We start from the raw sequence: 16,740 nt of genomic DNA on the forward strand, positions 1-16,740 counted from the left end.
TTTAATAAGGGACGGGGGGAGCTGGGAGTTGGGGGCCAGAGAAAGCAAACCTGATTTCAGCTGCCCACCACAGTGCACCTGCAGCTGGGGCGGGCACAATGTCCAGATGACTTTTAACCAAGCACTTTAATGCAGAACTTGCAGTCAGATGCAGTCTGAAATTCTTACCGGGGGGAGATTATTACTCACCTACTCATATTATAATATTAAAGAAATCCCCAAAGGACCTGTATGTGATTATTGCAACATTTAAAGTGCCAAAAAAAAAAAAAAAAAAGACAAAAAGAAGACTGTTGTCCCCATGACCCAACCACTGGTGCTGGTTTCTGTACAGTCTGGGGAATCTGTAGCTCTCTCCTGTGCCTTGTATTTCCTTCAACCGTGGTGTTTGGGGCATAGATATTGTACAAAATACAAAGCTGCCGAAGGGACAAGGCTGTGTGCTGTGCAGTGAGCCAAGGTACAATGAAATGTACTGAGGAGCCCGTTACAAACAAGCTTGTACTTTGCGTCATTGCCAGGAGCTCTGGGATGGCCAGAGGAGATCAGCGCAGGGATCCAGGGTAAGCAATCAGCCTAAAAACTTCATTAGGAACAGGCGCTGCTGCAGTTCAAGCAGAAAAACAGACCAAGAGCTTGTTTCTGCAGTAAGCAAAGTAAATACCTTTCAAGTAGAATATTCTTTTTTTTTTTTTTTTTTTTTTTTTTTTTTTCTTCTTCTTCCTTAGTTCCCCTCTTTAGGCAAGCTGCTGTCTGAATGAATCATGCCCCAAGACAGCATTATGGATGTTCCTAGGAAAGGCTGCAGGGGCTCTGCCTCAGTTTCTCCAATTGCAAAAGCAATGCTGTGCTTGGAGGTCGGGTACTGCCCAAACACTCGCCTTAGTCATTGGAAAGAGAAGTAAACTGAGCAACAAAGCAGAGCCCTCTGCAAAATTATTCCCCCCCGTTGGCCATACTATAGTCAGCAGCTTTTCAGTGACACGACCAATGCACTGTCAGTCATGTTCCAAGCAGAATGAACATTTCTGGAGAAAAAAAAGAGTCACAGACTGGCTTTTGGTTTTGTTTTCTTTCTTTCATCTTCCTGTAAAGGGCCTGTCTCTGGCCAGAGGGTTGTTTGCTTGGTTGTTTTCTGGGAATTAGCAGAACCCAGCGCATCCTAAGCAAGAAACTACCGGCAAGCCCCCTCCTCGCTGAGGCAAAGCAGGGCCGGTGAGGCTGCCACAGGCACAGCCCCATGGCCTGGCTCCAGCCCCGGCAGCAGCAGAGGCCCCAGCAAGAGCTCTGGGGGACTGCGGGGACACCACCACGCCTGGGGGGCTGCAGCTGCCGACCTGGGGCTGGATGGGTTGGTGGAAGAAAGAGCCCTCGGATAACCACACGCTAACCCTGTGAACCCAGCAGACTTGTGGTATCTGCGCCTGCCTGTGGCACTGAGCTCCCGAGCTCAGAAAGAAAAATAAATGGTTGTTTAATGTGACCAAAGTCACTGCAGTCACAGGGCACAGGGGTGTGACAGGAGTGATGGTTCTTGCGCCTTTGCAGGATTCATAACAGAAAACCTAAAAATAAGTAGTAGGAGGCGTTTTACAGCCTAAGAAAGGACCTGCATCTCTTTTATGATGGATGCTTTTAAAACAGCTTTTAACAGTAGTTTTTCAAAGCTTATTAATGCCAAAAATACACATATAATCACCAGACCCTCTCACTTCTCTTTGTATCTCTTAAATATTCTTCCTCTCCGGGCCTTAGCTGGTTTCCCATACCAGATACACAGCTCTCCTGTAGGATATGTGCACATGATTAGTGTTATGAACAGCCCTTGTTCCTCACAGAGCCTTTAAAAGGAGACTGCACAACAAAAGGTCAGGCACCTGGGTCTCTCTTTCCCAGAGGAGTTCAGGGGGCAGCGTGCTTGGCCTGAGGGCCAGCAAGTGCCTCCAGCAATACCTTGGGGCAGCTAAGGGGATTCGAGGACTGTGCCAGCTCCTTCTGGAAGGTCTCGCATCCAGTAATCAATAGAAAGAAGATAAAGGGGAGGGCAGTTGAGTACAGAGTCTGAATAAAAGAAGAAAATTCCCTTACAACTGCAAATGAAAATAGATGGGGAAAAATCTGCACTAGCAAAACAAAGCATCTAACCCGAAATTTAAAGCTAGGCTGTACAAAGGCTTCAAATTAGTACAATAAATCTGACCAGAATTTAAGCCATTGGCAGTAATTGTTCAGTGCTTACACAGAGTTTAAGGGAAACTGCTCAGTTCATTCAGTGGTTAATTTGTCACTCACCAACCATTCTGTACATTTGTCTCGGGCCTCAAACCAGTGATATAACCATGGAGAAGATTAATTAGCTTTGGGCTTTTGTCGTGTTTTCTTAAAAAGAGGCTTTTTCTGTTTTAACGCAGAAATACCATTTTATTGATTCTATATGATCCTGAAAAAAATCAAAGAATTAGAAAGGTTATGTACAAGTATTTCTGGAAGTAAAAATCTGGGATCTGTTGCCAAGGTTTAGTATCTGTGTTTGCTGTCTTAACCACTGATACAATAAATATGACTGTATAAAATCTTCTGTGTAGGACTGTCCATCTTCTGTGTTGAATTGCCTTCGTTTTACTTTACAGATGGAAACAATCAAGGTTTAGGTAATTCAGCAGTGGGAAGGCAACCTTCACTCCAGTTCCACCAGCAGATCTCCTTCTCCAACAGTATCACCAGCTTTGCAGTGCACAGCTTTCACCTACAGCAGAAAAACAGAAATAATTTCAGATCTTCCTCAGTGTTCTGGTTGGCATTGCATATATGCAGTATGACATCTGCGTGCATAGTACATGCACAGGATAAACGGCCACTGTATAACGTTACAACCACCACAGGGATCACAGACACGGTGATGCTGGGAGGGCCTCGAGATGTTGCCAGCCCAACCTCCAAGGTTCAGAGCCCAGCTGAGCTCTGTGCGTCTCTGAGGATGGAGACTCCACCACCTCTGGGCAGGCTGCCACAGTGCTTGGCCAAATCCAGCTCCAGCAAGGTATCCAGGCACCTACCACTTGCTGGTTTTTGTGAGTTGGGTGCTTGAAGCTCTGAACGTCAGATCGTTAAAAAGATATATTAAAAAATAAAAAGCACCTATTTGCACTGCTGTTAATTTCCTACTGAAATTCTAAGTATTTTAGAGGATAACCTGAGTATTCAACGTTCATTCATGCTTAGACATTACAATGAAATACGCCAGTAATTCTTGGATTACAGATCTGAAGTATTACTGATTTTTGGGATTGCAGCCATGAAGCTGGGTTTCCCTTAATCCCCAGAATGCCGAGATAAATCAGTTCAAATCTGAGTTTAAATCCTTCCAAGTAACTGAGCTTGGCAAAGGGCTACAGTTGTCAAATAAATGCAGTTACATTTGTAGATGAACCCTACCCTCAGGTGCAGATTCCTGAATTTTAAAACACATAAATCTTATACTGTAAGTATATATATTTATATCTAGTGCATAAGCTATAGTCCCTCATTTTCTCTATAAAATGCTGAAATGTGTTTAAATTCCCTTTTGCCACATGGAGCTCCAGACATTATTTGAAGCTCTGTATTAGAATTTGTTTGCAGTGTTAATTCAGAGCTCCCACTGATGTGCCCCAACTGCTGGACAAAGCTTTCTTCAGCAGTTAGTTCAGCCCAGTCACCCAAACATCAACTTAGGCTCGTAAGGGAACTCTGCAGCACACCATAACTATCAGGCTACTACAGCTGCACTGCTGTCCACGGCTGCATTTGACAGTCTGTGCCACATGAGCTGTAGGTGTATCTCTGGATCTGTGGCACACACATATCCATGGCATTGCCCAAGGAATGAAGCTGAATACTGTTGACAGGCAAAAACACCGCAAGATGTGCAAGAAAGGGCTTTATTTCTAAACCAATGCCTACACAGCCTACCCGATCCCTGAGACTCCATCTTTTGGGAGATGAAAGCAGCGTGAAAAATATTCTACTTCTTTCTGTTCTTTTTATACAAAGCCAAGGTTCGGCAAACGCTGTGGCTCAGCAGTGTTTCAAGCTCTGTGGTTATTTCTGCAATGTGCTGGCAGCCAGCACGGCCGGCTCCTCAGCCCGACCCACGTACAGCTGTCCCGTACGAGGGAGGAGGCTCTCGGCTCCCTCTCCAGCTTTCACTCGCTGCCGACCACCTGCAACTGGGGTAAATTCAAAGCAGATAAAAACAAGCCACTTTTCTCACAATTGCAAACAGGAAGAGTGTAGGGGGGGGCTGAGGCAGAAAAGGAATTCAGGCGGGAATGAAAATGGACATCTTCCAGCTGAAGACAAAGGAACTGAGTTTCAAAACACAGTTTTAAGGCATCAAAACGTGGACTAGCAGCCAACAGCAACCAGCTCATTCCTGCGGTGGAGTCAAGTTATTCCAGCACTCAGCCGTGGCTTCGCACTGCAGAATGGTGCAAAAACTTCTGTTCATCAGGTTCATTTTTACACAACCCCAAAGTACTTTGCTTTCTGAAATTCTTAATATTGTAAAGAATCAAACAATCTGCTTATTATTAAAATGGAAACATTAAGGGGATGTTGTAAGGTACGCATCAGGCCCACTGAGTGGTCCCTGCACCATTCAAACCCCACTTTGAAGGATTAATAAACCAAATGTGTTTTTATGTGGCATCTGTGCAGATTGGTGGGAGGTATTTATTATTTGGAGAAGTGCAGGCAGGATTTTAAGGAATAGGCCCATGGGTTGCAGCACAATTTGGTGGGGAAGGAAAAGTTAGAGTAAAAAAAAAAAGGGGGGGGGGGTGGCGATGGCACTTTAATTACAAATACTCACTGGTTAAAAAGAGTGGATGCAAAAAGCAGCAATAAGGGGTTAAGCAAAAGAAGCAAAGACAGAAAATAAATGCTATAAAAATATTTATCAAGTGAGAAAATAAATTATATAGGAATTAATGCATGAAAGAAAATAATAAAACGCCAATGTCAGAGCAACAGGAGAAGGGACATTCTCACTCTCCCTGCATTTTTTTCCCTCAAGACCCAATTTTGCATTAGATGTACTGGAAGAGGCAAGACCTGGGTCCAAGCCTTGGTGACAATTTCAGCGCTGTGCCAAATAATCCTTTCTTGTAAACACACAAACAGTCCTTGGCATAGACACCCATCTTCAGATCTCAGCAAATCTTGCCAATGCCTAGCTCAGTCTCTGCCCTGCAGAGTCAGGCTCCTTGCTGCCTCCCTCTGGACTAATGAATCTTGCAATTTATTTTTATTATTATTCTCTTTAGCACAGGGTCCTGTCCCAGCCAGAGCTGGGCTAGGACCTGCTAGGAAATATGAGATTAGGAGAACAAAAAATCCAGATCTCCTCGAAAGTGACTCTGCTCTCCCTTTGAAAAGGATGAACTGGGGGCCTGTGTCTAGGTGATGGCTGCAGGCTGTGCATTATAATCTGGCACAGGAATGCTCTGAGGCCCTGACCCGGGGGCTGACAGTCCCCAAAACAGATGGGGTTTCTCCTTGTCATATAAGCTTAACCAGCTCCCCATTCAGAGGGCTGGTTTTGGTACATCCTGCGCTGCAGGAGGACAGTCCCAGCTCAGGGGCTGCTATGCTGATCCCTCGCCCCCGAAAGAAGATACCAAAATGCACAGTCTGAATGCATTTGCAGATCTAGGCTTCATGTTAAATATGAAGCCTGAGCACAGTCAATAATCAAAAAATCGCCTCTCTCTTCTTTCTGCAAGAATCTTTTCTATGCCTTGTTCTGAGTGGTTTTGTAATGTCAAATTGTTTGCCATTAATGAATTAACTGGCAGAGATCTCTCTTCTTCAGTTGATCTTTGGAAGTAGGGAATTTGGAAAAAAAATGGTTTGCAGCGTCTTTCAATTCAACTTGGCATTGTAACATCATAGAAAACAAATCATTTAGGAGAAAAAGAGTTATGTGAATTTCTGAAGCCAGTAAAACTATTTCCTGCTGTGCTATCTACAGCTCGAAACTACTTAACAGCATTCACAGCAGATGTAAATGTTAAAAATTAAAGACACCTCACTTCGAAAGACTTACAACAATCAGACTTAATTCCTTAACAACCAGAATCCTCCTTTCTTCCTTTTTAAATTCTATCCTATTTGACAAGTTGCATATGGTTTTAAGTGACCCAAGGTAGCTTACCTTGCCTGTTTTAGCAGCAATCATACTGTTCTGCATTTTCATTGCTTCAATTACACAAATCTCTTGACCTTCTGAAACCTGGTAAAATTAAAGCAGTACAAAATGAGGAGAGAGGATTTAAAATGCTCTAAGTATGTATGATTCTTCTGGAAAATAAAGGGATTATTCCATTAAATGCTAAAAAGACTTTCATGGCACAAGTCAAGTCAGCCAGCTATGTACAGTCATGACACGAACCACAGTTGCCTTTGACAAACTGGAAACAAAACAGGGAAAAAGGGATCACCCGCTTAAGAACATCACCGTAAACAAACCTGAAAGGCTCCTCTCTCACCCCATCTACTCAGCTCCAACCTTTACAGTTCACATTTCACATCCACCCCGGCTCGACATCAATTAAATCCAGACCGAGATTTAATTTGCGCAGCTTTGGCTGCGGAGCCTTTGCTTGGCTTCCCTGGCGCAGATCCCACGGATGCTAAGCCTGATTCAGAAGCCAAAGTTTCTTGGCACCGGTCCTGGGGAGCACGGGTGGGATGCTCCAAAAACACCCAGCAGGCTGATGCCGAGCAGCAAGCTGCACCTTTGCTCTCCTCGGTGCCCGGGTGGCAGCCAAGCGAAGGGAGCGGGCCTGTGAGGGAACACCCAACCTTGTCCACTGGGGAGGGAGCAGGGAGGCAAAATGATCATTATCCTCACAACAAGTGATAGATCTTAAAGGGAAACACTCAAGTTTCCTCTTTCTGCCCTCTGCTAAGGCACGTGCAAGCTCAAGGTGAGGTGTTGCACGCTCCCCCTGGCTTCCACATGGGTGCTTGCTCCTAGGCCTTTCACCCCGCAGCTATGGAAACCAACCCCTCAGGGCTTCACGATGGCCCAGGGGCCTGCCTACAGATGAGGGAAAAGCACATATTCAGCATTTATCCCTCAGGTAACCTGGTGATTACCCAGACATGTCACAAAAATGTGTCACTTGGCATGCTCCAGTATTTAGGACTGGTACAGATGCGCTTCTCTGAGGTGGCTTCTCTGAGTGCCCACGGCAAGTCTTTCCCTGAGGCTCTTCTGTGGACATGGAAATCTGCCTTTCCCTCGCTATGCAGGCAAAAATGGGAAACTTTCACTCTAATGTCAACATTTCACTGAAGAGGGTCACTTGAGACCTGCGGAGATCTGGTCTTCGCATTGCCATAGGCGCTGTACTGACCGACTGAAGGAAGCGTGCCTGAGAAGAAACGCCAAGCTACATCCACAGGGGAGGGACCACAGAGACAAAACCATAGTTTTCACCACAGAATGTATTTGTGTATATATATATATGTTCTTATAGATAAATATGTATATAAATATATGTAAAACACATAATATATATTTAAGGACAAGTGTGTCCCACTTCAGGGGAATATACTAACAAATCGGTGTTAAGTCAGAGATCAAATGCACTCTGCACAAAGTACATTCTAAAAAATTAAATTATTTTTCTAAAGGTTGTTCCAGCCCTACTCTCAACTAATGTTAACCATACGTTTTAAGCAGAGCGTTAATTGGTCTGATTTTTTTTTTTTTTAATGGCCTAATTTCAAAAAAGTGTTGACGTCTGCCTTTGGGTTCTGAACAAGGCAGAATGACAGATATTGTATTTAAAATGGTTACAACTAGTTCTCCAACAGCATTATAATGGGCTTCTTCGAGTCAATAAGGAACTTGTTTGCTCAGGAAACACTGTGCAATGACTGGATACAGAAGAATAACCAACACCCAACACTTCAACCGCAGCAATGCCATCCTGAGCTTCAGGTGAGCATTTAAGTCATTAGCAGTGTCAAATTCGGTGAATAGTGTCAAAGACTTGCACTTTGTCCCTAGTTATTTCCCTGCCTTTTGTCTCTCTCCTTCCACACCTACTGCCCTGTCTGGGGCCTTTCTCCAGCAGCTCCTTCTTTACTTCCTGCTTTTCCTCTTCCTCTTCCTATCTCACTCCTCAGCTTTTCTTCCATCTGCTCTGAACTTTGCAGACATTTCTAAGGTTAAGAGGAAGCTATGAATGCCCACTTAAAAAAAAAATAAAAGTGCACAAATCCCTTAACAATTGTCTAAACAAAGTCATGAAAATGTATTTACTGGAAAAGTACAGAGTTGTCTCTGTAGATCTTCAGTATAGCAGTAAAATGCCCGTAACCACTATGGAGATGTCCATAAATTTGAATTCCTCAGTTTCCCACCCTTCCCAGAAATAAAATGTTTGCACATTTCATATATAACTGTAGGGTTGATGGCAAAGGAATCGGTAGGAAATAATCCACCCAACCAACAAAACATACAGGCCAAGTAAAAAGTTAGCATCACGCGGTCTTACTAATTTGGAAGAAAGGAGACACTTGCAGTATGTACCACGTGTTAAAATGCTGTGTCAGTACTTCTGATGATGTGCAATTTGTTCAAAATTACCTTGGTGAAAGTGTCTCTTAAACTCAGAAGTTTAATTACTGTTCTTATGTTAAACCTTTACAGCCCCCCTCATTGTGTTGCAAAGCAACAAATCCTAAAATTAGGCACTTGTATCTGTCTCTTCTCTTTCAGTCTTTTGGGCATTGTCCAATTTCTTTCATGACATAATTGCACATATCCTTTTGCCTGTTATTTAGCCTGCAAATGAAAACCACAGTGATGTGTACAATTTCTTGTTTTCCAACTTATCCAAGGATTTATCTGGACTGGTTTTTATGCTGCATTGTCTTTGTATGACTTCTTTATTTCAGTGCATGCCAAACCAGTGTAAACCACCATCTTTATACTTCAATTTATAGAGGTCTCAGTGATGACCCAAATCTGTCAAAATTGGCAAACAGAAAATAAACAAAGAATGTGATTGACTAGAGCCAGGTAAAATAGATGGGCTCTTTTTCTTAACAAAAAAAAAAATAAAAACTCCACTATATGTCTCTCAGTTTTGCCACAGACAAATCTACCTTCACATTGCTCGCAACATCAAAATAAGGGAGCGATTAGCTGTTAGACCTGCACTCTGTAGTTTAATAGTTTATTTCTGCACAGCTCTGTTCAAAGTATCTGCTCGGTTTTTGTTCTCCACAGAGTGAAAAGGAGAAAAATAAATAAATAAATAAATAAATAAATAAATAAATAGATAAATAAAAGAAAAAAGGAAAATAAAATCATTGAAGAGGAGGGGACCTAACATCTTGATGTCGCTGACAACTCAGACGTGAATTTGGCAACAGTCAATAGCACTGTCTGAATAACCCAGGGACTTAAAGAGTCCAGGAGAAACTTAAAGGCAGGAGGAACTTAGCAAGTGACCACGCTTACAGTCGGGCCTCTCTAAAATGCAGAGAGGAAAAAAAAAAAAAAAAGGCAGCACATCTGAGAGCAGTGCTGGCGAGGGATCTCTGTGAACACAGCCCACGTTTCTCAGACTCGTGTGCGTCGCCTGATGAAGACTTAATGATTGTGACAGGACGTCTTCGGTGCTAGGCCTACAGAATGGTCACAAGCCCCACAAGTCTTTCTGATAAACCCAATCAGCGCTGATGCACTTCCCCGCTCCCCGTCTAATTGGTGTAAAGTTTGCGGGTCCGAGTCCCCCTATCTTTTATCCAGCTTGCCGCGTCCTCTCCTTTGACATGGGGTCAGGGTTCACATTCGCATCCGATTATCAAAGTGGCACTCATTAACCAGCAGCCTGCCTCGCACCAAAACAAGTTCACTGGAAGGGGAGCTCGGCCCATTTACTCAGCAGATTTTAGCATTTTAAGGAGGCCTGAGTGTCACACAGTGTTGCGACGTTTTGAGGAGTTTCAGACATCTCCAGCTGATGATTAATTGTGAGTGATGGGAAATAAAATCCAGTAAAGCCAGCTGCTTGCCATGGTCGGCAAAATTACTATAATGGATATAGGCTGCCAATTTTCCAGTTTTACTGGCAAGTCTTCCAAGTGTAATTAAGGGAAGTTATAAATGATATGGAAATCTATCAAGTCCCATTTATTTTCAGAGGACTCTTTCCCCTGAGACTTTTATCTTCAAGCTTATAGTTTGCTTTGTTGTGCTAATGATTTAAACCACTTCTTATTTCTGATTAAAGCCCCCAATATCCTTCGTAAGAAGTTAGATCCACTTTATTCACGGGGATTTAAAGAAACAGAAACCTTTTTAAAGTTGGGTTTGTTAACTGCGCCCAGCCCTTGCTTCCTCTGAGGAGGCACAACCGAGTGTCCTCCATCTTAGGCACCTCGCTGCCATCTGGGTTTCTGGTTTGGGACAAATCCTGACGACTTGCAAAGATCTGTCGGGGGGAGGGAAGGAGGAAGAAGAGGGAATTAAAAAACAGAACAAAAAATCTGCCGTCAACAAAAGCCCAACTTCCCCCCAAATCCTAAAGCCTCCAAAAACAAAGATCGTCAGCGCTGCCTTAGACACCAGACATTTAGCACAGGGTGGTGTTGCTCACTAATGTTGTTTGATTTGGAATAAAAGCATGAAAATGATGTGCAAAGGCCTAAAATTGGAGATGTAAAGGATGACTGCACAGTATTCCATTTCTCAATTTCATCCTTCAGAGCCACAAAATGGGGGTGATACAGTTACTGGATGAGATTTACAGTAACAGCTGTGGTCTTCCCACACAAGGGAGGACCTTCTAATGGGCTAAGGTCTGTTTTGAACAGACGGGGAGTAGCAAAACAAGGTTCCCTATTAAGGGTGTGCGGTAATATTCCTGATAAAGAAAGCGAGTAGTGGGAGTCAGATTGCTTTAAGAGACCTAAATCTCCTTTCGCTGTTGAAAAAATAGAGCTATTTTAGAAAGTGCTAACTGCTAAATAAATGAAAGACGTGTAAATGTACGGGTTTGGTTTTTCGTTAATCTCCTCGCCGCGAACTGTAAAGAATGCATAGGAACCAGTGCCAGGGGCATATGGCTTTCTCCTGTGCTGAACATTCATACAAAAGACAGGTTCATCAGTCATTGGAGTATCTGGATAAAAAATTAGCTCCTGATGGATGGTATTTAGAGCTTACCTGCTGCTAGTACATTACCAGAGAAACACAGGTTTTGAAACCCACATGACATTAGAAACTGCAGACCATGAAATACCCCACGTGCGGGTGCACTCCTAATGTACGCCAGGTTATACAAAATAAGAAATAAGCTATTTAAACCCTCTGCCTAAAATTGGGCCCGCTGCAAGGAACCCTGGGTCAGCCCTACACAGGCCAATTAATGCACAGCATCTGCTGTATAGAAGCCGTGCATGAAGCACTTCCGAATGATTTCAGCAATTAAAAGAAAACTGTTTCCTGCCTGTTCTGACAGCAACTGTTTCAATGCAAGAGTGAGCACCAAATCATTGTGTGCAGCTGAAAAAATTAAGTCTTTTTTTTTTTTTTTTTTAGTCTTGTGAAAAGGGGGTGGGAGGGATGAAGATTTCTTATGGAATCGGATCGCTCTTTTGTTGTCCGACATTCTGTGTTTTTCTGCCAAATTAGACAGAAGGCTCCGAGGGTTTACGGGGCCCTCTACAGTATCACCTTCTGGTGCACTGTGGCTCCCTAAAAAGATGGATCAATATCAACCCTGCTGATTTGCCTACAAAAGTGGAAATCCCTCAATTACATTTTTAACTCCATTATATTTGGAACACAGGTGCTCCGGAAGCGTAACATTTTAAAGCTCTCAGATGTGAAGGAAAAAAATAATAATAATTAAAAAAAAAAAAAAAAAGACAACAGCCCTCAGCAAAAAGGATTTTAGATTTGCTTAAAAGCAAAGTGAGAATTAGGTTTTATTGGTATCTCCCTTCTCAGCTTTGGGGAGACACCAGAAAACAGCCCGTTCGATTTCCATTTTGCTGAGACTTGTGTCTCTGTAGAGTCTTCTGAGCAAGAAGGGACAATGCGAGACCATGCCCCACGAAATCCAGCTGCCCTGTCTCACAGGCTTCTGCAAAATCATCACAAAACTCATTTAATGTTTGTGCAAAACCACTGAACAGTAATTAAGCATGCATTCCCTTTCTAAAACCCTTGTGAAAATACTCCCTGTGTGTTTATTTGTTGTTTAAACTTGGTCCGTCCTGGTATCATTCCCCTTCCGGATTTTTTTCTCCCTGACTTGTTGGCATTCTGGCAGCAAGCATCGAACACGAAAACAAACTGAGAGGAATTTGATGAGCAGCAATTGAAATTCCTTAACATTGTCCATTGCCATGCAAAATAATTAGCGCAGGCTTTCCCTTCTTTCCAAATTAACTTTGAAACAGGAGCTACAGGGTTGAAAATACAATTAGCGGCAATTAATGCACGTGACAAATCATTATCAAACTTCTTTACTTCTTTTTTTTTTTTTTTTTTTTTTTGCCACACTCCTTTAACAAATGAACCCGAAGATAGCACATCCCAAATTTTGTGACCTCTGATTAACCCAAGGTCAGCGATGTCCCCCTGGCAGCAACAAGCACTGGTCATTGCACTCCCACTTATCCCAAACACACTTCCCCAGCTGCTGCAGAGATCCCAGAGCACCAGGAGAAACGTTACGGAGGCAGAGAGCTTCTGTGGGTGATTCTTGGTCAAGTTGGCCCAAGTCAAAGCATAGTTTATATCACAGAAATCTTTATCAGTCAACTTTTTCAGCAATGGCTAAAAAGCTGCTTATCATCCAAAACAGCAAAGCAGAACAATAAATAAATAAATAAAAATCTGTGATGTCTTTTCAAAACGGAGAAAAGGAAGAAACTCTAATTTCTTTCTTTTTTTTTTTTTTTCTCCCTAGGAAGAAACTCTAATAATATTGACTATTTGTACTTCTGCATAAGAATAGGATTTCATCCTTCATTATACTACACTCAACCACAAATCTTAGATTTCAATCAGAAATCTTACACTGCATAAAGATATAGAAGAAAAACCTATTTGTAAAATATAACAATCACATAAATGTTATAAGCAATTAATACAGTGTTTTGCAACCAAAACATAATTATAACTTGAAGTCTTTTTGAAAGTATTCAAATATTTCATCGTTCCTATATCTTGATGTTATAAGAATGATGAAATATTTGGATACTTTCATTCTTGGTATTTCAAAACTGTGAAAATGGCTTAATCTGTTTACTGATAGTTTTGGTGGGTTTTGTTTTGTTTCCTACAAAAATACACACGCAAAAAAAAAAAAAGTTATTTAACACACAGAATTATAAAAATTACCCAGGTTCCTGGACACACTTGGTCAAGTTCCCAAACTCCATTTAACAAAAAAATGCAGTTAATATTTGCAGTGGGATTGCTGAAGAACAGGAGGGATGAAAGGAGGCAAGGGAAAGAAAAAGGAAAAAAACATCAACAAAAGAAAAAAAAATGTTCGCACATAACAGAAAATCATATTTCATTTTAAGAACACCTTGCTAAATTATTGACAGCATATTTATCAAATGTAAAACTGTTACTTAAATCAATTTTTACTGTTTTGCCTGGCTGTTATTTCTCTGTTAAAAAATCCAACCACTTTAATTATGGGTATAAGGTAAGAAAGAAGAATTTCATTTAGTTTTTGAGGTCTGAAGGGCAAATATAACTTAAAAGAAGACACACCTGGCTGGCGGCAACAGGCAACTTCACAACTCCACCTTCTCTTTCCCAAGAATGAACAATGCGGTGAGAAACAGAAATTAGGAAGCTGTTTTGTTTTATTTTGTTTTTCAGTCGTGAGCATTTCAACAGTAGAGGTCAAGTGAAACAGATCTTTTCCCAGAGCAAGAAACTTTCCTAGGCTTGGGAAATGGAAAATTCTGGAGAAGGCATTTTTTTTTTTACTATTTTTCTAAAGAGAAACAAGAGAAATCGAACCAACTAACATGCAACTTAATTGGAAAAGGAGTTGAATGCAGCTTAAAACATCTTCCTTGGTTGCTTTTAAAATGTGAAATCACTGTCAGGAAATTACTGTGTTCAGTAAATTACACAGATAAATAAGAAGCCCTTGAGATACCTAATTTTGAAATTTCTGACTCAATCAGCATATCCATTTCTTAGCTGGTATCTGGGTAGCAAGAAAGCATCCCATGCAGTATCAATAGCTATGGCTACACCAAAATCAATGTGAAATCATAAGACATTTTGATAGACAAAAGTCTGTATAGAAAGTGGTTTGAGTAGAGACAACTTCCAAAACATGGGGTAATTACTGGCAGGAAGAAAGGAAATTTAGAAATTTCGGTCATAATAATGAATTGCCCTCTTTTTTTTGGCTGTAGAGCTGCAAAGCTTAAATAATAATGGGACATTTATCTAGAGGTGATTTCATTTTATATATTTATTTAGAGGAAGAAAAAAAATCATTAAAGTGCTTCCAGCACCGGTGTTAGCTTATTGACCAACGCTTGGCTTAGTATTGCCACCTGTTCTGCCTAATTCAATTGCAAAAGGAGAACAACAAACGAAAACATGCAGCTAAAAGAAAAGCATCTTTGCATTTCTGGCAGATACAAAACTGAATAAGCAAACTGTCATCATAGGTTAACATTTAGTAGAGAACGCAAGGCTTTCAGGACAGCTAAAATCTCTTTTTGTGGCTGCATTCAGTACAGACTACCCGACCCAGAATCTGTTGTGGGAGCACTTCATGTTGCTTTCTTCAGTGGGGCTATGACAACACTGCTCTACCTTTTCGAACAGTAGGACCCTGGGCTTGCCCTGTTCCTGCAGTCTCAGTGCACAGAATCCTACAGGCACAAAAATCGAGGAGAAATACGTGTGTCTGCCTGTTCCCTGCCCTCTAAGCGAAGGAGAGAATTTGTGCAGCTGTAGCAGTTTTTATGGCGTTTTTGTGGTAGTTGTGGTGAGACTCAAGCTGGGTGCAGTGCCATCTCCACACTGGCACAAAAATGTTGTTGAATATGCACGAAATACAGTGAGCAAGCAGGGTTGGCTTGCGGTGGCGTTGGTGTCAGCAGAAACAGAGCGAGTCCCTCGTCCAGACTCTCGAAGCACAGCTCTTTTCTCTTGCCCTTAGCACCGTGGGGAACCAAAAAGTGACTCTCCCAAACATAATTTCATCTCAGTGCATACTCATCTGTAACAATCTAGTTGAAAAATAAACTCCCAAACACCCCCTCATATGGATATTTCCTATGTAACACAACTGTGCTGTCACGAAGAATGTAAGCTAAATTTAAATCTTCTTTCCCTAAATAATATTAACCTTCTTTCTATTCAGCCAGATCTCAAATTGTTTTGTTGTTTGTGTTGCTTTATGCTTCTGAGTGGCTTCATTGTGTTTCCAGGAATAATTGAGTGACAACTAATTACAGTCTTCTGATCACATGAAGGAAAATAAAGAAAGTAGAAAGTAACTGAAAAGCTAAAAAATTGGCAGCGTCACAAGTTCTGCTTCTCTCTGAATGACAAAAAGCACTTCCCCACTGTGTTACTAAGATCTATAGATCATCTTACAGACAAAAGAAAATAAATTCCTTGCATATGCAATATCTTTTGGCAAAAACGAATTGGAAAGTGCTTATCAGACCAGCTGGAGAGAGGATGCTCACACAATCTTCTACCGGGCTTCATTGGCCCCGAGTATTTTTCACCAACAGCAGCCAAAATAGAACATTATACGTGAAGGAAAAAGGAGGTTGCATCGGGCAAGGAAAACTAACGGAGAGAGCAGCGTCGCCTTCTCCTTTGGCTAAGGACGCACGGAGAGGGACTAACAAACACCATATGCTTTACCTGGCTGGGTGTGATGCCCTAGAGCTGAGCTGCAGGCACCGAGCAAGGGTTTGCACACGCAGCTCTTCAGACAAAGGCGATACATCCCTCACGAGTTGCTGCCTCCCTGTTGCAAAGTTTCCTTGAAGGAGGTAACCCAGCCTAGCTCCCCATGCTGCTGGCCGCTCTGGAATCGCAGGGACTGAGCTGTAGCTCTGCTGCCCGCACAGGGTAGGAGAAAACAGCCTCAGGTAGCTACGAACCAGGCAGCCTCCAACACCTGAGCGGGGAAAAAAGGACAACTACCTCACTCTCTGCTGATCTTCAGCTGTGCTGTTTTCCACACGGGCTGCAAAATCTGAACTGCCAAGCACTGCTGCAAACGCAGAGCTTGCCCTATAGAGCCGAAGCTGCTTAAGTTCCCATCTCTCCAGTAGATTAAAGAAATCAGACTTTTTTTTTTTTCCCCCAAGCAGTGCAACAAAAGGAGCTGTATTTATCGGGGAGCTACAGTTCCCTGCCCATCACGCCTTGAACAGCTGTAGTGAGTGAGCTGGTTTCTGACGGGCAGCCAAGACGTGTAATCTGAATCACACCATCCCACTGCTTTTTCAGCGCAGATAGATGATGCTACCCTCATCTCCCTCACTCGCTTCTGTTTTTTTAAACGTTTTGACACTAGTCCTGAAAAGGAAGGATTTAAGTTAAACCCTTTTCAATAACGCAAATGTGTTTTTGCAATTAAAGCCACACAATTAGCATTGACAAGCTCAGGTCAGCAGAACGTTAGATTACGCCGTCCGAACGCTCTGCCACTC

General features: G+C 42.2%; 1 protein-coding gene across 1 annotated transcript in view; it reads right to left on the bottom strand.

Moving 5' to 3' along the window:
- Positions 1-1,928: 1,928 nt before the first annotated feature.
- The window catches only part of PCCA (propionyl-CoA carboxylase subunit alpha), a 277,064-nt gene continuing 262,252 nt past the window's right edge, over positions 1,929-16,740 (bottom strand). Inside the window, exons 24-25 of the mRNA XM_032202998.1 lie at positions 6,197-6,274; positions 1,929-2,746 (exon numbers count right to left, since the gene is read on the bottom strand). Coding sequence (XP_032058889.1) covers positions 2,678-2,746; positions 6,197-6,274 — 147 coding nt within the window. The 3' untranslated portion in view covers positions 1,929-2,677. The remainder of the gene's footprint in view (positions 2,747-6,196; positions 6,275-16,740) is intronic.

Source organism: Aythya fuligula, chromosome 1 (genome assembly GCF_009819795.1).
Source record: "Aythya fuligula isolate bAytFul2 chromosome 1, bAytFul2.pri, whole genome shotgun sequence".
Classification (NCBI taxonomy): Eukaryota; Metazoa; Chordata; class Aves; order Anseriformes; family Anatidae; genus Aythya; species Aythya fuligula.